Source organism: Tachysurus fulvidraco, chromosome 19 (genome assembly GCF_022655615.1).
Source record: "Tachysurus fulvidraco isolate hzauxx_2018 chromosome 19, HZAU_PFXX_2.0, whole genome shotgun sequence".
NCBI lineage: Eukaryota > Metazoa > Chordata > Actinopteri > Siluriformes > Bagridae > Tachysurus > Tachysurus fulvidraco.
Window position 1 is genome coordinate 15,148,041 of NC_062536.1, and position 26,527 is coordinate 15,174,567.

Sequence of the window (26,527 nt, forward strand, 5' to 3'; positions counted from 1 at the left end):
TTATATTATATTAATATTCAGTTTAATTCATTTATTTTTCATCTTAATTTGGCTGAATCACTTCAGATGTATTTGTTTTCTACGAAATATCATTTGGTGTAATTAATTAATAATAATTATTATTATTATTATATTTTAAAATGTATAAAATTGTGAAATTAGAAAATTAGAAAAACAAATCGATCAGAACTGATTCAGCCAAATTGTGATGAAAACAATTAATAATTTATTATTCATTAAATATTAAATATGATTAAATATGAAAGATGATAAGTTCTGATCTATTTATTAATCAATCCCTGGTTACCCGAATAATGTGGGTTTAATTCATTACTAATTTGTAAAATTACACAATTATAAAAAACTAATAGATCCATTTTTATCCATTAATCATTTTATTATTTAATTATGTTCTTAATTATGCTCAGTTCTGATCTATTTGTTCTCCATTAGAATAATGTGTGTCTGAATGTGAGAACTAATAATGTCGTTAATTATTTGGCTCAGATTTGATTCAGCTATTCAGTTCTGAGCTCTCATGAATCACTCATTTCTAAATTATTTCTCTCTGTTTGTTTATTTCTTTCATTCTGATTTGAATGAATAATGTCTTTATACAGTACGTTTTTCAGAAGAACAATTGCTTCTTCTCAAGAAACGGTGATAAATTAGCTGGACTTAAACACACTTAATGAAGGGTATTGTGAGCTAAGTGTGTCCACTGTGCATGCTGGGAACTGCAGGCGGTATTGATGCCATGCTCCTGGAATTCCAACACAGTGACAAACACAACACGGCCCACTGAGCACACCACTGAGAGGACAGAGAAACGCAGGCAATATTACACTGCAGAAAAAAACAAGAGCACATAATGCAGCTATATCTCACTGTACATGTAATGTCATGCTTTCCATTGGTCCTGTACAGGGAACAGGTTGTACTGGAAGTGAGAGAGTTACTAAGAGACATAAGGAAGATTAGATAGTTCGAATAAAATCATCCCTCCACCAGAGTACATAGTTCTCACTATCTCTCTCACCCTCTTTTTCTCTCACTCTATCCCTATCGCTCTCACTCTCTGAGAGCAATCAGGAGGAGAATTGGGTCTGAGCTGCAGCCAGGCGGCTTGTCTTGTAAAAGCGAACGCCTGTTCCATGGCTGTCTCCTTCAGTGTGTTTTTTTTTTTCGCATACTAAACGAAGGTCGGGTGGTGCTCGGGATAACCGACCTAACAATGCGCTTCTTCAGGCCTGGAGAAGTCAGAACAGTGGTTATGAGCCTCTCGGAGGAGGAGAAGACAAAAGCCACTTATATTCAATGACTCTGACTCCAGAAGCATTCAGAAATCTTCCTACACACATACATTTTTCCTAATGGAGAAAAGAAAAAAAGAAGAAAGTGTGTAATGCAGAGAATAAGACAATCTGTCTAATTTTGGGCTTGGTGGTCATAGCGCTAAAGATAAATAGAGAGAGGAAGAATTTGTTGTAATATGTAAAGACCGCATTGTTTTGTGATTTCTAATTACAGACTGTTTAAAAGTTCATTTGACTTATTTATTCAACTTCACTTTATTATATTGGATTCAGAGACAATCCTGAGATCACTGGACCCAAGGTGGGAATACACCCTGTGGGAATACACCCTAAATGAGATGCCAGTATAAATCTTCATTTAAACAAGTTTCTAGTTATTAGATTAAATTACGTAGAGCAAGCATGAGCGCTTCACCTACACCGATCAGCCATTACAATAGAACCACTTGACCGATATTCTGTAGGTTCCCTATGTGGCACCAAAACAGCTCTGAGCCTTTGTGTGCTGTGCTGTGGTATCTTGCACCAAGAAATTAGCAGCTGATCATTTAAATAAACACATTTATAAATTGCAAGTTCGGGTCTCCATGGATCAGAATTATCTGTCCAGCTCAATCCACAGATACTTGATGGGATGGAGATTGGAAAAATCTGGAGGCCAAGTCAAAAGCTGTCCCACAAACCAATCCTGTATAATTATTTAAGGGCAGTGGTGGCTCAAGTGGTTAATGCTCTGGGTTGCTGATCAGAGGATTGGGGTTTAGGTCCCAGCACTGCCAAGCTGCTACTGATGGGCCTTTGTGCAAGGCCCTTAACCCTCCCTGCTCCAGATCCGGTGTATCATAACTGCCCCTGTGCTCTGAAGAAAAGCATTCCACTGTAATGTATATGTGGTGATAATAAAGGCTTCCATGCTCCCAATTATTGTGGTGTTAATGCCTATGGGCAATTCTATTGCCATGCCCCTTTTTGTGGAAGACAAGGGTCTCACCTTAGAAATAATAAGGCCTGGCCGGCCTTATGCAGTGAGCTGCAGCACACTGTGTTCTGACTTTCGATCATAACCAGTATAAATCGTCAATATATGGTAGATTAGCTCATCTTCATCTTCGGCCCGGTCTTCCAGATCTTCAACCCTGACTAGGCTAAAGCTGTTCGAAAATAAATTCATTAGTTAACAAATAAACATCAACTTTAATGATGAAATTAAACTTTAATGGTTCATCATCACTTCTACCATTAGTGTCTACTATTACTGTAACTAATAACATGCTAACTCTTTGCTGGCCTGGCTACAAACCTGCAATACATAGTTGTGTGTTTTCCTGCAAGAACACACTTGCTACAACAAATCAGCTAATTAACAACTAGCCAGTGATTGATCAAGAAATCCCTAAAATGCACTGGATTTTACAGATTTTCCAGGATCAGGTTTGGGAACCTGTGATATAGAGTAAATAAATGGACCTTTTACCCAATTATACTCTATATAGTTCATCGTCGGTGTGTGTTTCATTACAAATAGGTTTATAGAGATTCCATATTAGACATTAGCAGTTGCCCAGCAGTTAACTAGCGTCTTGCCCAGGGTGTGTCAGGTTTTTACCACAGCTGGGTTCAGCATGACCCTGATTAGGTACTGGCAATGAATGCTTGTATGAATTTTAGTTCAACTGAATAATGTTATCATTCCTATGTAACAGCACTTACTTAACTATTCGGTTTAGTTACTTGCTGCTTTTTCTGTTCTACTACAATCATCTGCAATTGTTTCTGGTCCCTTGATGGACCTACAGTATAAATGACACCTTATATAGCTGTCGAATCCACAAACACCAAGTTGCTTGGACTGTATTAATCCTCACTTCTAAGTCACTTTGGGTAAAAGCATTTCCATCACCCTTGGCATGATGCCCTTTCATTTTCGCTTCTCCAAAACACACCACAAACAGCTGTGTCCTCAAACCACTGCTGTTTTATCTACTGAGTCACGACAGCTCTGTCCATTGCAGCTCAAACCACATCGTCAACTTTCCTCTTGAAAGTCACCAGTGGTGGTGGGCCTCATTAACTACAGCAGAGAAGAGGAGGGGAGGCTTGTGGAATGGTGTAGAAACAACAATCAGTCTTTTATTGTGAAGAAAACAAGGACGATTGCTGTCTTCAGACAGACGAGCAGTGATGACGTGAGGCACCATCAATATGGCAATAATTATAGATCCTGAAGTTTCTTGGTACGAGTATGGCAGAGAGCCTCTTCAAGGTTCTTAAAAACACCAACACTAATAAAATCTCAGTGCCCTTTTAATTTGTGTCCTAAGATATATTTTTTGTATGTTTTGCATAGTTTTGTACAGTGTACATTTTTGTATCTATTTTATTTCTATATCTTTTATCCTTTGTATTGTATGGCTATGTTCGGCTGCTCATTGAAACCAATTACCTATCTATCTATCTATCTATCTATCTATCTATCTATCTATCTATCTATCTATCTATCTCTCTATCTATCTATCTATCTATCTATCTATCTATCTATCTATCTATCTATCTATCTATCTATCTGATTTAATCTCAGGAAGTTTTATCCTACCAATGTTGCTTGTTGTTTGCACATTGTTTGGGGAAGTCGTGGCCTAATGGTTAGAGACTTTGACTCCTAGCCCTAAGGTTGTGGGTTCGAGTTTCGGGGCGGCCACGACTGAGGTGCCCTTGAGCAAGGCACTGCTCCCCGGGCTGCCCACTGCTTCAGGTGTGTGTTCACTACTGTGTGTGTTCACTACTGTGTGTGTTCACTGCTGTGTGTGTGCACTTTGGATGTGTTAAATGCAGAGAACAAATATGGGTCACCGTACTAAGCTGTATGTCATGTCACTTTTAATTAGAAAGCTAAATCTACATTGTTAAAAGTGTATTGGAGAGGGGTTGTACATTATGATCCGTTGTATAACTGGTCATTCAACTTCAACTCATCATTCTACAATAGCCATAAAAGCACAAACTTAGCTCCCATTCTTTTAATAGGACATTTTATTTTTAACTCTTGTGTGCAGGTTTCTAAAGAATTAAAGTGTAGCATACTGTACAATTCTTTGCCATTTTCTCACAGCATTGCAGTAGTTCATAGATTTTAGACTTTATCTACAGAACCTTTGCTTTATTTTCTATGTTGAACCGTAGTCCTAGTGACACCCCTTTTCAATTCCAGTGTAAACTGCTTATAAAATAACACCTCGGCCCAGAGGCTTGTATATTAGTTTCATTTTGGATACAGAAAATCGTATGATTAATAATATACTGCATAGGTGCCATGAAGTCTACTTTTGTATAAACAACCACATACATTATTTAAAACCTCATTCAGAAGTGCACACACACACACACACACACACACACACACACACACACACACACACAAACACACAAAGGTCTTCATACCCCGGAGCTTAAAGAAATTATTTGAGGCAAAGGAGCACATGATGTTCATATCATAGGAAAGATCTGAACTCAAAACAATAAACAAGAAGTGAGCTGACAGACATTAAGCAGGGCTCACACACATATACACACACACACACACACACACACACATATATACACACACACACACTCCATGTGGAACTGAGATATACACAAGCTAACGTAGGCATGAGTTAAATGCTATAACCCAGAAGCCTCTCTCTCTCTCTCTCTCTCTCTCTCTCTCTCACACACACACACACACACACACACACACACACACACACACACACACACACACACACACACACAGCAAACCTTGAGCCTAAGGTTTGCTTATTTCTTTTGGACTTTGACTCTATCTGCTCTAATTATTGGCTTACAGTTTAGAGATCAGATCTCAAGTTCCACAAAAGAACCTCTTTGATGTATCAGAGCTCAGCTCTGGGTTTCCTCCAGTGGACAGGAACGTCCAAGCTTTGAATAATGACCATCAACAGTCTAGAAAAAGAACACCTTTTTTTTTCTTTAAAACACAATATTTTTAATAATAATGCCTGCACTTATGCATAGATACCTTTAAAGATCATGAAATGGAAGGAAATACTACACACTTTTGGATCAGATGTTCCTTCTACATCAGACTTTCCTCTGCACTAACCACTTCATCAACATGCCCTGAGTGGATTGATCACGTCTTGTCCCACAAACAAGTCTCAGGTTGAACCAGGATTTTCTCCAGTGTGCTCAAATGTTCCAAATGTAATGTAATAACCTTCAGCATTAATTACTTTGTCGTTTTTGTCTTATACGTCTTAGTAGATTTTAGCTGGCGGATTTTAAGGATATGTCCAAATTTCAGAGTGATTTTAGAATTATAGAAAAATGTTCCTACAACATACTCTTTTTTCATGTCAGTTTGTGTATTAAAGGAAATGTCGTCATAATGTCATTATAAACCATTATGACGACATTCTCTTTAATACACAGACTTCAATTAATCTGGTATTTTACATTATAAGTCAAATATATGATTATTTATGAAGCATTTGGACATTCTAAGAGGAGATGCCAACTCCATGTGGTTTTTGAGGACAACAAGCAGAATAAATACACAATTGGCGGACTGTATATTTATAATCACACCCTCCGGTGTCACCCAAATGAGGATGAGGTTCCCTTTTAAGTCTGGTTCCTCTCAAGGTTTCTTCCTCTTCCATCTAAGGGAGTTTTTCCTCACCTCAGTCACCTCAGTCACCTCAGGCTTGTTCATTAGGAATAAATACCAACACATTTAAGTATAAGTCTAATATTAATCTTTGTATTATTTTAATCTTCCTATAATACTTATTTATTTATTTATTTGTTTGTTTGTTTGTTTATTTATTTATTTATTTATTATATTTCTTATGTTCTGTAAAGCTGCTTTGAGACAATGTCCATTGTTAAAAACACTATACAAATAAATTTCAATTGAGATGAATTATTTCAGTTTCACTGATATGAACTTAGTGGATCCGATACTTGAGGAAGTGTATCAGATATCATGAAATACAAAATAAACAAATGTTGAGTGCAACTGGAGGCCAACAATTTGAATCTGTGCCTGTTTTGCTGTGTAGCATTGAATGTTTTTGTCATGTCTCACTTCACAGTGGTGTTTAATATGGAGCTCATATGACAATAGACATTCAGAACTTTAAAAATTTGTAGTTTTTCATAAGCATATCGTTTTTCATACGCATATGTTTTTATCTAGTAGTATAAAGAAAATGAAACAGAAAACAATATTCGAAGGGTTTACGGAGTCACTGGATACTCAAGGCATCGAAGTCAGTATCATTAACAGACAAGAAAAAGTTACATCATTTAAAAACTGTTATCTCAGGGAGGAGGCGGGGCTAAACCCGTTACTAGGTACGACACATTTTTTCACAGTTTTGAAGACTGTGATTGGTCGTGCAATGAATAGACAGGATCGCTTTTAAAAACCGGTCTATTATAAACCTCTATAAAGTCTCTATGTTAAGAAATTGAGTCTATATCATGTAAGGATTACGTTTGTGACCGGTTATATTAGAGATGTTCTAATATCTGTATGTTGTAAATGTAAAGAATATAAATGTAAATATCTCAGACACAGAGCAGAAATGTCAGAGAGACAAATTATATCATTTGTACCGCTATGACATTTCGGCTCTGTTTCGTAATATGTAATATGTTTTTGGAATATGATTGATCACAAAAAGAATCCCCACACAATCTAATCTGTATGTTAAATATTGTATACATTATACTGTATTTCTTCTCACTTTTAAAAGTCCTCATCACTACTTCTCCATTTTACCTTATGAGCTGTTTTAAGGGTTAAGATGCTTTATGAATAAGTTTTATCTTTATTAGCATCTTCTCTTTAATTTTAAGGGGAAACGCCAACATTTCTTTGATATTTGTGAACATGGGCCCATGGGGTCTATTCTAGGGGACTCGGGACACAAGGTGAAGGACATCAAGGACTGAGCACAATCACACAAAACAGACAATTTAGTGTTCAAGCGACCTACAACGTACGCCTCTGTTTAACAGTTTGGAATCACTTATGAAATTTCCTTGTTTCTGGTTAGAACCAGTTTGCGCTGTTTTATTAAGGAAGTAGTACACAAAGAGTTGTAAGTTCTCGCCATAAAAAGCTGTGCTAGCTAGCACCACTGCAATTGGGATTTCTAATCATTAATTAGCCTTATAAAATGATGAACTTCGATTAGCAAACATAACATGAGCCTGAAACGGAGGACTGATGGTTGCTGATAATGGGCCTCTGTGCGACAATGTAGATTTTTCTTTAAAAAAACAATTTTAATTTTATGTTTTTGTAAAACAAGGAAATTGAATCATAGTGTAGGTCTTTGGACTGGTGGAGGAAACCCTGAGGAAAGCCCTGAAGCACAGGGAGAACATGCAAACCACTAAACCATCCTGTCTTCCTCTTTTGGCAGGAGTATTTTTTAAGTATTTATCACTAGACAGACAAAATAATAAACGTCTCTGTCTAAGTGAAATCAAACATTTCAGGACATTCTGTTATTAGGAATTCACTTCTTATGTTCTGATAAGACAAGAAAGGATGGTTCTCAGATTTCTGGAGAGCTCTGTTTTACATCAGAAGCTGGACCTCCTCTTAAGAGACAGGGATAAGGAGGAGTAGGGAGGATTCTGTGATGGGGTGTGGGGTGAAAACGTTCTGACAGCGAGTAGCAGGCAGGGATGTAGGTCTAGGATTTATAGAAGAATACAGGTGGGTGGAAGTTAGCTAGCTTCCCTTAAGCTTCTTTTAAGGAGGAACCTTAACAGTTAAAGAAAAACGTTTGGTTCCAGATATGGAGAGGAAGAGCGGTGGTTCCTCGCTTCATTCGTTTTCACACAATTCGAGAGGAAACAAGTTTCCTGTTATGTGACTTTCTCCACAGAAACGCTGACAGGGTCACAGACAAAACATCCTGAACCCGTACACACTCAGACTAATCACTGTGTGTGTGTGTGTGTGTGTGTGTGTGTGTGTGTGTGTGTGTGTGTGTGTGTGTGTGTGTGTGTGTGTGTGTGTGTGTGTGCGTGTGCGCATATACGTGCCTCCACCATTCATTCCAGAAGCAAAGATCACTGTGGAAGGAAAAAGTGATTCCATGACCATATCTCTCTGTCAGAAGAGAGCAAGAAAGCAAGGAGAACAAGAAAAAAAAATCGAGGGTGTTGGGGGTGGGGGTGAGGGAGAGTGGATGGGGGGTGGGGGTTGACAGCATGGCTGCCTGCCACTGAAACTCATTTTTTCCACAGGGTTTCCCAAGGACAATGGATGTGTGTGAGGCATAAAAAAAAGACTCACACACTTTCACACAGAAAGTAACAAAAGAAACACACACTTGTTTGAGTGTTTAAAGTCTTTTAACCTCATGTCTCAAGATTCAAATCCCTTTTCGCTCGTATCGTCCCTGTGCTCCCAATCATACAAAGCTGGTCAGTCTGCGAAGAGAAAAAAGGTGCAGCAATGTTTCAACTAAAAAAAAAAAACGAGGAACAAAAGGACTAAAAAAAGAGCATTAAACTTATTAAATGATGCTCACTAAATGTCTGGAAGCTAATTTCTTTCACTTCCTTATTTGATTGTAAGGGTGTGCAAACTTTTGCACTTAACAGTAATGTTTGCAGTGATATTTTGTTTTCTCCTTTGCACACAAGTTTTGTCAGTCTGAGTCGACGAGTCGTCTCCGAGCCGTTGGGAGTGTGGAGGTAAAGCAGTCCACTTCTCGTCTGTAAGATCGTATCACCTGCCGAACGTGACTCAAGCCAAGGAACCCGTGAAAGAGTTGTTTTGTCTCTTGGAAAACTCATTGGGATAAATCCAAACTGAATTTCGAAAAGATATAGTCTTTTCTGAAGGAAACGAGGTAATCGTTGTAGATTAACTTCATACAGTCCTGTTTAGACAAACATACCTCATGTACGATCTTACATTTTTAGATTCAGATGAACATCCACTGATCTGCAGAGGAAACACCATCCTGCTCACAGGATTTAAAGCAGCAGTGTCTAATCGTATCCTCAAAGTTTTGGTGTGGGTTCATTCCTATCAAGTGCCTGATTCCACCCGAATAATCAGCTGATCTTGGCTTTTAATAGATTCGGTTGTGACGTCTGCTTTATTGGAATGAAACCTGCAGTCACACCGGTTCTTCCTGGAGAAGATGTTTTAAAGGGAGTGTGCTTTTCATTTTGATATCTTCAGAAACCTCTTTTATCCTGATCAGGGTCACAGTGGATATGAGAAATAGAAACATATGTGAGATGGGAATACACGATGGGATAAGATGCCAGTTAATCACACAGTCATACACTGCTTTACAAGGCACATAGCATTTCTTAGCCAATCGAGCTACTGATTTCCTTCGTACATACTGAATGGAAATCAGAAAAGCAGAAAGAAACTGAACATAGACGGTAACTGTACCCTTTATACCACGACTTTCTCCTCTGTGCCTGTTATTAATTCAAAGATTAAGACGAAAAAGTTCATTAGAGAAACAGGAATCGGATTTTTCCTGCAGTAACACAAACTCACCGAGATCTCACTTCTCTGTGTAATTACAGGTCAAAGGCACATCCCACTGTGTCCTCCAGTCAACCCTGCATTTAAAACATGACATTTTCTCAAACTGTGAGAGTGAGGAGGGAAAATAAGGCACAGGCCTGACCTTTCAGAGCGCACTTCATTTATCACTGTCGAGCCTGTATAAACACTCAGAGATGTAAAGAGCAGGGTAGTGAAGCATGAGCACGGCAACGCTGGCACAAACTCACTAACACAATCTACACCACACATTGGGAAAGGTGAGAAAGGCCGTTGTGGCCTACAGGAGAGCACAATCCAAACGGAGGTCTTTCCATGCACTTACACTTGAACACACACACAAAGTATACAATTGCACACACAAGCCTATAACATTCATTGTGGCACTTGTGTGTCCAAACAGGTGCAGTGTTTGATGTCCAAATAAGGCTACACATGACCAGCAGTCTCTCAGTCTGCAACACATGCTCCTGTCCAACCTGTGATGACCCGAGACAGGAGATTTAACGCCCACACACACACATACACACACACACACACACACACACACACACACACACACACACACACACACACACACACACACACACACACATGCTTACAGCTGACACACATAATGAGTCCAAAAGGACTGGGAAAGCAGCTGGATAAATTTCAGAAGTGTCACTAAGGCTATCAAGCACTATTAATGATCTGGAACATTCCTCAGCCTTGTAACTACAACCTTTTTCTACTATATGCACTAAACAATGCTTAGCTGCTACTAAATAATTAGAATGCTAAGAGTCTGGGGTTAAAAGTCAGAACAGAACAAGCTGTACAAGGACCGGCTATTAAAACCAGGAAGGAATCTCTCAGGCTGCAGATTTCTGGAGGAAATTCAGCAGGAATTAATTAAGCTTCATGCTCTTAAAGGAAAAGAATTGACAATAAGGGAAGGCTATTTTTTTTTTTTATCAGTTTATAGTAACGTTTAATGTTATGGAATGTCCACGAAACAAATTCACTAGTCGTTCTCTCATCGGCCGTCTTTTTTATATCTTTCTTTCAAGGTTAGTTTGTCGTGTTATCGAAAAAACAACATTCTCTATTCTGAGAATTTTAATGGCTGAAGATAAAGGCTTCAAATTTTAGACCCTTATGAACAAGTACTTGGGGCATATCCGAGAGCAGAAATGGTTTTCATATCAACGTTTACTTTGTAAATAGAAAGATTTGTGTGAATAAAAAATGAACCATTTTGAAGGTTTTTTGGAACTGTTATATAGTATATACAGTAATAGGAATATAGTGTCTACCTTCATATGAGCTTTGTATTAATCATCACTGTGGTGTGAGACATGACAAAGGCACTCAATGCTGAACATGAACCCAGCAAAACAGTAGCAAATTCCTTTTTTTTTTGTCCTCTGGGGAAAAGAGGTTGGTCATTTTTGACCAATCCGCATTGAGAATTAAAAAAACATGGTGTTGTAATGTTATGTTAGTGAGTTATAGTCAGTCATGAAAGCTACACACACACTTCAAGTTATAAAAAACCTTCTAATAGCAAACACCACAGACTTTCCTTATGAATAATGTCAACTTTAGCAATCTTAATGTATCCAAATGGTTCTGTATTTTCCATTTAGTTCATATTAAACGTCGGAAAGATAAAAAACATGACCGCCAGTAGCAGGTCCTGACTCATTATGGCTGTGTGGTCTGTTGAGCCTCCAACAAAAAGACTTCAAATGACCGGATCGTGCTCCAAAGTGGACCGGATCATTCAAATTCAGCGGTACGATACGCTTACACTCAATTACCAGAAAAAATACCACTAACGTGTTGGTGTGTACTCATTTTTGTGCAATATAAGCAGGGGGTTTTAATGTAAGGCTTTTTTGAATGCTTCCTCTCCTACAGAGAGTCTGTGGTAATTAGTCTTCCTCTCAGTCAAACAGCCAGAGAAAAACCTGACTCCTAAGTAAACAATGAATAAACAGTTGGAATAATTGGGGGCCTGCAGTGAAAGAGAACCCACAATCGTAGTGCTTCATGTGTGACGAAAACGTAACCTCACTAACCACAAAGGATACTATAGTTTAATAAGCCTCATTTTTTCCTGCTATGTTTTATTGAAACGCCTCTTAAGGGAAGGGTGTAAAGCGATCCGCCGCTCTGAGTGAGCAGGAATGAGGAAAAGGGAGCTGAAATTAGCTGGAAATTTGTCAGAAGGCTTCGGGCGGGTGTTAGGGCACTCAGGGACAGACGCTCCTTTCTTCCAGTCAGCTGCTGTCACAGCTGTTACCGAGCCTGACCAAGCAACAACTGATGGGGTCAAAAACTTACAGTCGACTCCCACTCTGCAGTCGTTCCACCACAATCCCAAAATGTGACTCCTTCACAGCAGGAAGTTGATCAAAACCTGACCGAAAAGCACGCTTCATCTCTGTGGAACATGGAAGACATTTCTGTGTTTCTTATTAAAACATTAGCTGCATTATTTCTTTCTGTGCTACATTTATCTGCCCTTTTTCTGTGGCAAAGTGTCTACGTTATTACACACAAATTCAACACTACAAATTTGACTGTCTTTTGTGAACACATCTCTTTTAATTAACAGCTCTATCAAGGTCAGGTTCACACACACACACACACACACACACACACACACACACACACACACACACATTCACCTACTCATTTTGCACCATGGGGCACTTTAGCATAACTAATCTGGGTGAGTTTTCCATTTAAAAACAAAAAAACAAAAAACAATCATCGTCTGTAATGGATTCAGTTACTTAACCCACACTCAAAATAAAAAAGATAATGCTAGCGATGACTCTTATACTCATAGCTGACCATTCAAAAAAGTTAGCACTGAATTTTAAAGACTTGAATCTCGGGCGTTTTTTAATACATTAATTATAATTATTTCTGTCCTATTTCTATGTAAAGCACTGACAATAAAACTTTAATGTAATCTCAACACAACATAATCTCAACACCAAATCGAATTAGGTTTTATTTTTTACAAGTGAAATCAGTTATTTGGAATGTTATGCTTCTATTCAGGAAAGATTTTGAACCTTCCTGACATCTGTTGAGTCTATTTTTTTTAAACCACAAAAAAGTCTCATACGGTGCCTCAAAACTGATCCTTCAACAAATGTCCAATAAATGAAACTCATATAATAAGGACACGGTGATTGTATAATCCATTCAGATACAACAAAAGCTGTGCTTCAGAATGCCTCATTTAGCCCTCTGGCCAGGAATGAGTGCTAATGTACAGGGTTGCCATGTCAGCAAAATATCCAGCATATAATATATACAATAATATTTTCTTCTGAATCACGTTTTTTTCTTTTTCTTAGTCCTTGCATTAGTTCACTGTGATGTTTTAAAACCAGCCTAATTTGCAATAAACTCTGGCAACACTAGATGTTTCAAGGAACCAAATGGCTTTGATTGTGGAGGCTGTGGGGGATGAGGAAGTTTAGTGAATTAGGTGTTGGACTACCTACTAGAAGGTTTATGAGTTTGAATCCACCAAGCCTCCACTGCAGGGCCCTGGAGCAAGGAACCTTAACACTCTATTGCTCTGTTGTTTAACATGAGAATACATGTAATTCGCTCTAGATATGACTGTCTGCCAAATGCCATAAATGTATGTAAGGCTAAAATGAGCAACAGGTGAAACCAGCAGCAGCGGGGATGGGCGCTAACAAGAGCCGAAAACAACTGAGATAACCTGATACTCTATCATAAAGAGTGAAAAAGTTTGTGCACCTCTACACTGAAATGCTGAAAACATTAAGACAATAAATGTTTTTTCACGTTTCTGTATCTTGAGCACACTGTGTAACAGTTTGAGCTTGTTTTAATTACATATGTGTTATATATTGTGTACAGTTTAATATTTGTGTGTGTGTGTGTGTGTGTGTGTGTGTGTGTGTGTGTGTGTGTGTGTGTGTGTGTGTGTGTGTGTGTGTGTGTGTGTGTGTGTGTGTGTGTGTTAACTGAAGTGCTGACAGCTTAGAAATGATCTTGCTAATTAATATAAGAGCTTACTCAACAACAAGATTGTTGGTTGGAATATTTTCGTTGTTGTGTTGCACTGGGTTTTCAGTAGAAGAACAAATTTAAATAAACATGTTATATTTGGTGGGGGGGGTGTACTCAAAAAAGTATATAGGGGGCCGAACTTTTGCATTCAGTTATGCGTTCAGATTTTTTAAAGGAGTATAAATGTGAGAAGAGCACAGTGCCTTTCTATCACATACACACACACACACACACACACACACACACACACACACATACAAACATGCACACACACACAGAGGGATAGGGGGAAAGATAAACAGTATTTTGAAGATAAGTCTGCTGAGTCTGCTGATTCCTCGCTCTTGAGTCAAGGCACATACAAACACACACTCACTCACTCACACACAGACACCATGTTGGCACTATTAGCATGGATTTCTACTTCCTGTTATAGACTTCAGACACTGGGAAACAAAAGATATGAGGAGTAAATGATTATCTACGAGCAGGAGAAATCAGTGTATTTACCACATCCACCATCAGATTCAGTTACTTTGGTATAACAGAAATAAGAGTCAAATACACAAAGCACTTCAGAAACACTCAAAATGGAGTACTATAAACCGAACATCTGTCTGCCCGCAGCTGTTAGACAAACACACACAAACACTTTCATACACATGGTTACACATTCCCAAAAACAGCTCTCTGGGAAATATTCTCAACATTCTGTCTAGTTGCTCTGCTTCATTTGCCTGTTTTGCTCCTTAGAGGATTAGCGGATGACTCAGACCGGTGCTGATGTCTAGGAGATGGAGGAATTCTTCTGGCATCGCAGGTCAGCCAGTCGATGACATCATCAGGCTGCTGCTGACAGCTCCCTGTGCCTGATACCGTCGTCACCAGACAGGGCCAACGGCGTCCACTTGGCATTCACAGCCACATAATCGCCGCTATGACTCTCACTTTATGTATTTCCACAGCTCCATAGTATCAAGTTATTTATAGTACAGAGCAGTGGAATTCTCGATTCCGATTGGTCAGGATTGTGTTGATTAATTTTCTACAACAGCACCATTGGAAATAGTTCCAGCTGCAAAGCAAATGACAGGTTTATTTCCATGCATTTGTTTCGACGTGTTGTAGTTTCTACAGTTAAAATTTACAAATTAAGGTCTTGTACTCTATTCCTAAGGCTCGAACGAATTTTCAAAAGGTCTGCAATGTCTATACAATATTTGTGAGATGTTTATCTTTAAATCTTCTCTATGAAGGGCTGGACATGCTCTTTATATAGATGTTATATATAAAGTTATATAAGTGAAACATGACGTTCTCGAACATTCCACAATAGTAAAAGTAACTAGAATGTACATTTCCTCAAGAAAATGTGAATGGTGCTTGCATGTGGCAAGTTCCCCTCATCGGGCTGAGTGTTTTGATATATGACGTGTCCATGTTGTGCTAACTTTTTGATTTCGCTTATTTTGGGGGCGGGGCTACACGTGACATCACGTGAATACCCGGTGGGGTGCCAATACCTTTGGACAAAAGTTGCTACTGAAATAAAACTTTGTTCGGAGTAAGGCCCTAAAGGAGCTCGTTGAGTTTGGTGTAAATCGCTCGAAAACTTGCCGAGTTATAAACCTCCAAAATTTATAATGGAAGTCTATGGGAAAAAAAGCCAATTTGTGCTTCCGTAACGGGAATTCTGGAATTCCGATCGCTTATAAAAGTCATAGCACACCTCTCCTCAATGAGCCGGTCAATTTGACACCTCATTCATGGGTCTAGGACAAAAGCTGCAGGACAAGTTATGCGCTGAGGTTTTGTCTGGCACAATAATAAGAATGTTGCTTTGCAAGCACCATTAACAATGGAAGGATAAAAATATACTATAAAAGGAAACCACTTATATTTGAAAATATTCAAGTAATGAATGAAAAAAACCTCAAGAGTATGTATTATCCATAATGGGCAAATAGTCAGCTGACATGTAAACCTTCAGATATCATGGGAAAAGTCAGGTTCTTGGAATTTTGATCACATACAGCTCCAAAATATTTATAAAATAAACTTTAATCACCCCATAAATAAAGAGATGTTTGGCTCAAATGGTTAAGGCTCTGGGTTGTTGATTGAAGGATCAGAGTTCAAGCCCTGGCACTGACAAGCTGCTGCTGTTAGGCCCCTAAGCAAGGCCCTTAACCCTCTCTACACCAGGGGTGCTGTATCATGGCTGACCCTGTGCTCTGACCCCAACCTCCAATGCTGGAATATGTGAAGAAAAACTTTCACTGTGCTGTAATGTGTATATGACAAAATTAAGTCTTCTATTCTATACAAGATTAAATCAATTATTCGATCAGTACAAGCTTCATAATAATATTGTTAATAATTTAACAATATAAATGGATGTAATTATCTAATTTTCTAGTAGACTTAACCCTAATTACTTCACTGAGAAGAGCAGAATATGGAAACATGTAATCAGTATTTGTGAAGGAAAGACAGGAAGAGAAGATTAGACAGCACTTGGACAATCAAATTTTGTGTGTGTGTGTGTGTGTGTGTGTGTGTGTGTGTGTGTGTGTGTGTGTGTGTGTGTGTGTGTGTGTGTGTGTGTGTGTGTGTGTGTGTGTGTGTGTATTATTCCACTCAAACATTCCTCTGAACTGCTGACAGATGGGAACAATTATTTTATCTGAAGAGGAGAGAGAGAACATGCACACAGAGAGAGTGTGGGTGTATGTTATGTATATGTTGGAGTGGGGGAGGGGGTAAAGCTATCAGCTATAAGTGTTAGATGCTAAGCTAGAAACTGTAGAGCTGTGTTTTGAGAAACTTCCAGGCTTCAAAATGGTTCAGTGAAATCACATTACCTAATCACCTTCCTAATTTAACTAACTACAGTCAGATACTAAGATTTTAATAGTCCCTTGAATGTCAGTTTTGCCATCATACTGATTCTTTCTGCTAAAGTTAAAGGAGACTTTCAAATTAGCCATGAATATAAATATAAATTAGCAACATGAACACTACATGTCAATTTTCTGATATTTCCCTCTGACCATTCATACTTTAATTAACTCTAAATCCTGATGAAAACCAGATTAGAAAATATAGACCATATTACCATATAACAAAATAGCTATATTTTGTAAAGCTATAGTATGCCACAAATTTAGCTATAAAAGAGCATTAATAGTTTAATCAATTATACAAAATAGATTAGCTTTTTAACTACTGATTCATTTATATTCAGATATACGAGCTGAAAACAAAGTTCTGTTGTTTGATTCAATGAATAAAAATCTATTTACAAGAAATAGAAAAAACTGCTTTAAGAAAACATTGAAATATTCAGCTAACTATCATAGATAGTGGTGATTTTATCAGGCTCTGGAAAGTGTTCTACGTGGCTACTTTTGCAACAGTGCTATAAAATGACTTCAAATGGATTTAATAATAAGATAAAATGTAATAAAATAGCAATTTCCTCAGTCAATTCATGTCATTCAACTCTTATTTAAAGATCTGATTAGCACCGTCGATCTACACCATTCGGTTGAAGCTGATTTTTATTATTGCATTTATGCTGAGAGATTTTTAAAAGCAGCCAGTTGGAAAGAAAAACATTCATTATCAGTGAAAAAAGTCTAATTTTAATGAAAATCTTATTGCAAGAATTATAACAGCTGTATGAAACTGAGCTAGCAAACTCGGTCGATTTCATCAAGCTAAACAAAGTACTAAAAATAACTTATATTACCTACATATTATCAGGTCTTAGCTCTGCCTGCTGATTACACAAAAACTAAGGTACCATAGCTCTGTTGATGTGTGATACAAATTGCTTACTTAAAAATGTATATATAACACACTATGTGTATATATAAAAATGTATATATAACCTACACTAACATATACACACTGAGACAGAGGAAGTGAGAGTGAAAAAAATCATTGCACTAGTTGAATGTTCAGATTCACTCACCAATCCTCTTTCTCCACTACTAGTCTTAATTCCAGCTGTGTGGTTTCCTAAAGACATCTGGATCTGATAGCGTAAAATCACATTGGTTTTCAATTGATGCTGTGATGCAGTGGGTCTTTATTGTCCATCCTAAAATCCTTCAGCACCACTTTCAGACTTTATTATTATTGCTGATTTTATTATTAGTAGTATTATTATTACACTGCAATACTTGGGTCAATAGCCAAAGTATATCAGAATAGGTCGAGTGTTTCTACACTGCTTATTTAGACTTGAGACAACAAACATATGGCTAAATTCTTTTTACAATTCAAAGAAGATGGAAATATCAGTAACAAATATCCCATTTCCATGTTGCACACTTTTGGGAAATCGTCACATTCCAAAAGGAGGCCCTGGTGTCAACTCATTGATTCAACATTTCCTGGAACTTGTGGCTGCTACTTAAGTAACCTTTCAGGCCTGCAATTCATTTCCCTGCCACCCCCACCGCACCTCCAGCCCATTACGTTTAGCATGGGCTCTATTTCCAGCACCTGTCAGTGGATAGATCCCAGCGTCCAGCTGTCTCTGCATCAATCACCCACTCAGAAAAAGATCTAATACAAGGCATTTAAACCACAACCATTTGTACATCATTTAGCAAATGGCAACAATGCTCAGATTGTTTCTATTTCCACTGCTTTTGTGGAAGACAGATCATAAGGTATGAGAAAGATGAAGAAGAAGAAGAAGAAGAAGAAGAAGAAGAAGAAGAAGAAGAAGAAGAAGAAGAAGAAGAAGAAGAAATAATGCTAGTTTATTCGTTACATCTATCTAATAACATGTATCTCATTTAACCTACAGAACTGCAGAATTTGCATTTCACCATTCTGGATCCACAACATAATTTGGAAGATTTATTTACCCATGAAAGACAAAGATGACCTTGGGGCCTTGAATACACTCTGGATGAGGATGCCAGTATAAATTTGACAATCTACCGTCTAGCATGTTTATAGCAAAAGGGAGAAAACTGGAAAAACAAAATGGGGAAAACATGGGAAGCTGAGACAAACAGTAACCCAAGCTCAGGAGTAAACAGGTTTGTGTCACAGAAAGATTACAACATGCTACATCTACATTTAAAGCCACTTATTTTGCCAAGCCATTGCTCAAATGAACACCATCTCTTTCGCAACAAAGGATATGTTTTGCTTCAAAGTCCACGACAGGTGCCCTTCTAGAAATGTCCATGTTATTCCAAATGACAACTGGGCTGAACTCACTGCTCAGCTCTTATGTCTGAGTCTGCTGACCTATTTTCTTCTCCATGTGCACTGTGGTCACTTTGAACACACATCTGCTCTCAATCAAACTATGTCACCACAGTATGTGTAGTCCAGAGCCGGTCTAATGACTCAGCTTCTACACCTTTTGTGCCTCCATGTCCTGACTTGGTGATTATCGGAAGAGTATATGATCTCTTGCCATACTTGCAATCACATTTTTGTGTCCAAAGCAAAGACTTAAGCAGATACTGAATGGAATTCATTCGTTCGTTCAAACGACACTTAACACTGGTTGGAAAATTACAACGTTGGCTAAAAAGAACTCAACATCGCTGCTTGGATTTTTTTTCCTTATGACCATTCCTGTTACTATTGTTCTTGGTTGCAAAAACAAAAAGAATAAATCACAATGCGAGCCATTTCTTAACTCCAAATAATAAGATTTAAGAGAGAGGGAGGCAAGTCAATTTGTTCTAGCTTTTTCTGATCGGCACTCAGAGATAGGTATGCAGATTCCTCTCCTTATTATTTAGTTAAGCCAATCCCAATGGATAGCAAAGGTGATTTATTTTTATTCTCTTGGCTTTGATTCTAACAAACGTTCTGCCAATTTTAAATCCCTTTCCAAAAACTTGATCGATTACTTATCGTATATCCGTCAGATTGTATGCAAATATTATGTACATGACATAATTTTTAATATCTCCTGACAGATCTTCTCATGCTCCCATCGGATACAGAGAGCTGGATGGAAAACGAGAGAAAGTGAGGGCAAATACATGGTCTCTGATGAAAAAAGGAGCCTAAAGGGAGCCTCCAGGAATGAAAACTGCAAATACATTAACCTGTCAAAGGGAGCAAACTTTCTACTGGCACCTTTTCAGATAAATAAAAACCTCACTTCTCTCATAAGAATTTTTCTACTATCACCCCACATTCCTGTCATCAGGTAACCATATCTGCTGAAAACATTCATATCCTGGCTGAACTATATCTTATCTTATATGTACCGCTTCATTGGAGGTGTTTTCAATTGTGTAGCGTACAAGTGTGGGAACATTTGTATTGTGATCAGCAATATATTCCACAACATAAAGACAGCCTTTAAACAGCATTATTTTTTAAAGCTCTGACTTTGTCTTGCCTAAAATCCATACATTATTATACGGAAAACCTTTTATAGATGTTTACGTTTTATGGAATTCACTTATGCTACACTTCTGGACAGCATTAAAAAGAAAACACAATTGATTTTCCAGAAGAACTCCCACGATAACACTGCCGAAAATCTATTCTATTCAAATGTCATTTCCAGAGCCAACAGCAGATTTCCAGATGAAGTATCACACTGAAATCCTTTGAGCATGGAACGTGAGTTGGATTTAGTGCGCTCACCCTCCAGCACTGGACACGCTCTCGTTCTACGCTTTCTGACTAAGAACAGCTGTGTTAAATCTGTGTGTGTGTGTGTGTGTGTGTGTGTGTGTGTGTGTGTGTGTGTGTGTGTGTGTGTGTGTGTGTGTGTGAGTGATGTAAATGTGCATCTACACAATAATCCACTACATAGTGTGTCAGTCATGCACAAGGATAAACTGTTGTTCATGTTGTCTAGTGTTGTTTGTCTTTTAAATCAGAATGAATAAAACACACAGATTTCTCTAGGATGATGCCATCGAAACAGAATGACTGCAACGCTGTTAATGTGATGGATGCATCTATTTCACTCACCAAAATGATAAACAGGCAAACACTAAACCGGACAGAAGCGATTCATTATTGCGTGATAAATGAGCTATCAAACATTCACTAAAATGACTTGTCGAAAAACGTATTGCCTGGTGAGCATGTAAAAAAAAATGCAAATGAGTGTAGATCAACTAACAAATCTGGCAATCCACCAAATCTGGCAACAAACTAAAGCACTCAATAGACATTGGATCAGTGTAGATTAAATATATCTATATAGCAACTATTACTGTGACATAATAAAAACACCACTTGCAAACCCTTGATGTGACAATTGTAAATCTTGGTTAAAAAAAAAAAAAAAGGTGACTGTTCTGATTCATCGAAACCCACAAAATCACATCTGCAGCATCTGGATTTAGCAGGACGCCAACACCACATTCACCACATGTAATTTGTTAAAAGTCCTTTTGCATGCTGCAACCTTCATAAAAGCAGATAATAATGATAAAAAAAACATGTAAAAGTGAAGCAGTGAATAGGAGCTGATTCAGTTTACTCGCAACAGTCGGTTTCATTCATGTGCTTTTAGACATGCCTTAAAATAAATATGATACTTTCTCCTGGTTATAGCCTGAGTGAGCAAAATGATTCACATTACTGAGTCGACTCTTTTGAACTACCGGTTAAAAGTATGAATGTTGTGTGTATATATACACACCAATTTATTTACAGTAGTATAACTTAATGACTTAACATGTAGGCAATATCATTCAACTGTCTTTGTTATTTAGAAACAATAATTATTCTATTTACTGCTTTTTTTCATCAATGCATTTGTGAATCGACTCGCCGTTCGACTCACTTCAAAGAGTTGCGTGTAAGAAACCGATTCGCGAATCACTCGCTGCTACGCTACACATGCTGCAGTTACACGCCGTATCAAACCCTGTCCACGGCTTACCTATAGACACCAGCTTGATGTGCTCCCTTTCGAGGAACTCCAACGCGACGGACACGTTTTCCAGCTTCATCTGTCTGAAGTTGGGCCTGGCGTGGTACTTCCTGTACATCTTTTTCTGGCTCAGCACCTCTAGAAGCCCGATGAGCTTAAGGCCATCGCTCAGGTCTTTCTGCAGGTCTCCGATCTTCTTGTTCACGCACTTCAGGTGCTCATTGCACCACCTGGTGAACGTGTTCTGTTGGATCTTCTTCCACGGCGCGTCCTCGGCCAGGTCCTTCTCGGTGGCGGGCATCTCCTCCTCTCCGCCTCCGTCCTCGCCGTCCTGGTAGTAATACTGCGGCGGCTGCTGAAACTGCTGCTGCTCGTAGTACGTGTTGTTGCTCATCATGATTTTTTCCCCTGGTTTTTATAGTGCAGGCAGTCCGTACGGCTGGGGCGCGCGCGGGCGCGTGTGTGTGTGTGTGTGTGTGTGTGTGTGTGTGTGTGTGTGTGTGTGTGTGTGTGTGTGTGTGTGTGTGTGTGTGTGTGTGTGTGTGTGAAACTTCACCGCAGGCGGAGAGCTGAGAGAGCTGGGCAGTACCAGGCAGGGGCAAAAAACTTTGGAAGTCTGCGAAAAAAAGTTGCAAGCGATGGAGCAAAGTCAAAAATTCGGCTTTGTAGCGCGTGAGTCCTTGCTTCGTTCTGCGCCCAAACTTGTTTCACTATTCCTTTGTTCCTTCTTAAAACTTCATTAAGGCAACTGTAAGAAATCCTATCACGTCCCAAATGAAAAAAAAAAGAAACAGGAGAAAAGTGGGGAAAAAGTGCTGGATGGAAAACGGAGAGAGGGAACAGGAGGAGACGTCGTGCGCGCTGCGTCGTGGAGACGCACAAATGGCCCCGATCCGCTCGTGTGGTTAAATAAAGCGAGGGCCGGAGAGGTGCTTGTTAAAACACACACACACACACACACACACACACACACACACACACACACACACACACACACACACACACACACACACACACACACGAGAGCATGGAGCGCGCGTCACTCGGCTGGACTCCTCGGCATGCCCCTGTCATCATGACCATATAGAACCAGTGGGATGGAGTGGTGCTGCTGATGTGGGGGGGCTTTCTAATGGGAATAAAGATACTCACGCGGTGTCTGATTGGCCCACGCACACCACGGGGGATGAGGATTGGCTGATGCCCGTTCGAGCGCAGCTGCGGTTGGGACGGTTCATATTTTTAGGCGCTCTAAAATTGGGCTCAGGGGAAGCTGGAGTTTCTTCGGTTGTAAACCCAGTGTGCACTGCGCGCGCTCCTTCTCAAACAATCAACGCCAGGAAAAGCAAATAACGTCAGAATCTTGTAGAACAAGGTAATATGCATGAGAGCATATTAAAGAAAAGTGAACATGACATAGGCAGAAGTTGAGCTGGGATTAAATCCGAGATCTGTTACTGTCCCAAGGCTTTGATTTTAATCAACTACAATTGGTGAGGCTAGAGTTTATATTACATTTTAATGTTTCCTTGTTTGTCAGTTTTCATATGAAAATATTTTCCTGTTCTGTTCTGGCAAAGGTACTTGGTACACTAAAGCTTTTAATTGAATAAAACAAGCACATGTTGCTTTGATGAAAAACAGAATTATATTGTGCCATTTCAACATTTTTAAGTCACACACAATGAAACAATTCTGATAACGTCTTGGACGAAAAGACCGTATTTAGATCTCTTACGTCAGAGAGCAACAAGATCCAGGTTTGTGCAAGCATGAGGTCGGGTAATGAGAACACGTTTGATGTAATAAAGATATTTTTTCTTTTCTATGAGTTTTGTCTAGGTTTCACCATCATTACTACCTTTTTTGTAACATCGCTCACACTCTCAGACTATAATAAAAATGTCACTAAAAGAACTTTGTTGTCGGCCATCTTCGGTCAACATATTTTTGTCTCAGTGTAATTTCATAAACTCCACTTAAAAAATTTAAAACAAAATAATTTCTTCATAAAGCGGTGTGTATCTCTATTATGTCTTCATCTTCATTATAACCATTATGCCATACTATGATTAACATTTCTTGCAAATTATAGTATCAGAGCTCATCTCTTCCACCCTACAGTTACATCCTTGGACCTTCGATTTATTTATTAATAGTGTGAACCTATTTGACATGCCTATTCCAGACCATGAGATCTCATCCTTGTGATGTCTATCCATTTTAGACTTGTATTTATATATCAGTCCATTCTGTTATTTAGCTTCTGATCTATATAGTCCATGTACTCTATTCGAGGCAACATGGTAAGATCTGTTTTCTGAACACAGTAGTGTATGCCACGTATTCGAAGTACACTGGGTCTCTGGAAGTGAATTTGTGTGACGTGATGAAATGATAAGGAGGTCTAACAAAAGCTGCTGAGCTGTACAGCTTTTCATAGATCTCCTGTGATGTATGATATCAAATATAGCTTTAGAACCATAGGGGTAGAAAATATTAGGAGAGCAACTGGATGTAGATTATATGGTGTAACTAAATTCATATAACACACATTTTTGATACAAAAATATCAAGGCCCAATATTATCCCATTATCTCTTCTGTGTTTGTTTCACACAACATGACAGTGACAGAAATGACTTTTAAAACAGACTTCATCATTTTGGTCTGTTGTTTGAAAACCGGTGTACACTGTCAACTCCAAACTCTGTGTTCACGAGCCACTCTTAAAGGAGATGTTTAGCATTTTTGAAATAGTCTCTATTGATCACATATTCAGTACACCGAAGGTAGCTGGCGCCAACAAACTGAACAACTCATCCTTGGAGCTGGATTCTATGGCTGTAGTGTCACAAAGGATGTTGTCTAAGCTACTGACCATCTCAGACAACATCTTCCACAATCTCCATAATGTCCTGGACAGATCCAGGAGTACGTTGAGTCTCAGACTTATTAAACCAAGGTGCTTCACATCACAGAGAAACACAGGAAATCTTTCTTACCTGTGTCCTGTATCAGACTTTATAATTCCTCTGTACAACAACACATCTCACTGTGCAACAATACACCTTTACCTGTATAGGTATTCAAATCCTAGCGTTGTTTATATTTTTTGTACATATTATCTTGTATATATCCAGTAAGTCTCTATTTTTGTATTTATTATTTTGGTGACTTGGAGCTGCGGTAATGAACCAATTTCCCCCTGAGGATTAATAAAGTTAACATAGTGCAGGGTTAGTTATGATAAAATGCACCTAGGGTAGGGAGTGTTGAGCCTGGTTCAAGGGCACAAGGGCTTGAACCCTCAGCCTTTCTATCTGGATCCCTCTGCATTGAACATCAAGCTAAAACAAAGAAAGGATTTATATTTACTTTTTTTTTCTAAGAATATAAATTTTTTGTAAGCTGAAACGGTTTTCAGTCCAAAATCAACCCAGACTTTGGCAGAAAGGGTTCTTAAGGGGATCTTTTATAGTTATCGATCCTCAATCTCTTAAAAGGGATTGCTTAAGAATAAACTCAGTGAAACTGTTCTGGGGTTCTACATAAAATATTTAAGGATTCAGACAGAGAAACAAAAGCCAGGGGTTTAGTCAGGGACAATTTTGTTGTCATATTTGCATACCTTCATATCCTACCTTAATACCTTACCTACTATTAATATCATTCTTCAGGAATCTGTTTTATTTTTACATCCAGGTCACAAACTTGTATAAAACGCCTTCCTACAATCACAAAGAATTTACATTCCAGGTTTTTTTTAACTTGTCTGTGGTTTGGAAAATGAGACAGAAATGTGGGCGTCCGGTTCAGAGCTGCCACTGTGGTGGTCGTAAATGAAGAACATGAGAAAGGTGAGACTCAGAGTTACTGGAAGAGGGGGAACCCTGTAGTGTCACCTCACCACACAAACAAGCCGTGACCAGTGAAGAACATGCTAATTCTCTCCACTCTGTGACATACACAGTCTAAAAATAATCCTGAGGCACTCCCAAGTATTCTCATATGAAGTCATGTTTCTGACTTATTATCTCGGTATGTTAATGGAGTCTCTCTATCCGAGTGCTGGAGGTAAATCTGAGGCCTGGGAGTAAATCCTCAGTGATGAGGAAAATCAAATGATATCACTAGCACAGGTCACTGAGCGTACAGAGTGATGGTGGTAATAAAGTTGAAGCAAAAAAGGAAAGATGACTCAAAGGTTGAGCTTTCTCGGTCTTTCTCATTGTTTTTTTTTCCCTGAGGGCCTAAACTGTAAGTGTGAGTCACATTTGTCATGATAATTAGACAGAATAGTTCAAATCCAATATATAAAAAGCTCTGTTATCACAAGGTCTTGTTAATAGTTTAAGGCATTGGATTACCAATTGGAAGGTTGTGAATCCAAATCCCAGTTCCACCAATCTGCCACTGCTGGGCCCCTGAGCAAGGCCCTTAACACTCAATTGGTCAGTTGTATAAAATCACATAAAAATGTAAGTAACTGGATAATCTGGATAAGGGCAGCTGTCAAATGCGTGGAATGTTGTAGGCATTAATTCATTCATTTTTTACCGCTTATCCGAACTTCTCGGGTCACGGGGAGCCTGTGCCTATCTCAGGCGTCATCCTGGACGAAGTGCCAACCCATTGCAGGGCACACACACACACACACCCACTCTCATTCACTCACACACTCACA

The 26,527-nt window shown here is 38.7% G+C and overlaps 1 protein-coding gene across 7 annotated transcripts in view; it reads right to left on the minus strand.

Moving 5' to 3' along the window:
* flncb (filamin C, gamma b (actin binding protein 280)) overlaps positions 1-22,809 on the minus strand; it is an 82,054-nt gene extending 59,245 nt beyond the window's left edge. For 6 of the 7 annotated variants that reach the window (XM_027151449.2, XM_027151446.2, XM_027151448.2 and 3 more), the window contains exon 1: positions 21,851-22,808. In XM_027151449.2, coding sequence (XP_027007250.2) covers positions 21,851-22,238 — 388 coding nt within the window. In that variant the 5' untranslated portion in view covers positions 22,239-22,808. Of the gene's footprint in view, positions 1-21,850 lie in introns of all 7 variants that reach the window. The other variant, XM_027151442.2, reaches the window with a different exon arrangement.
* Positions 22,810-26,527: the final 3,718 nt, after the last annotated feature.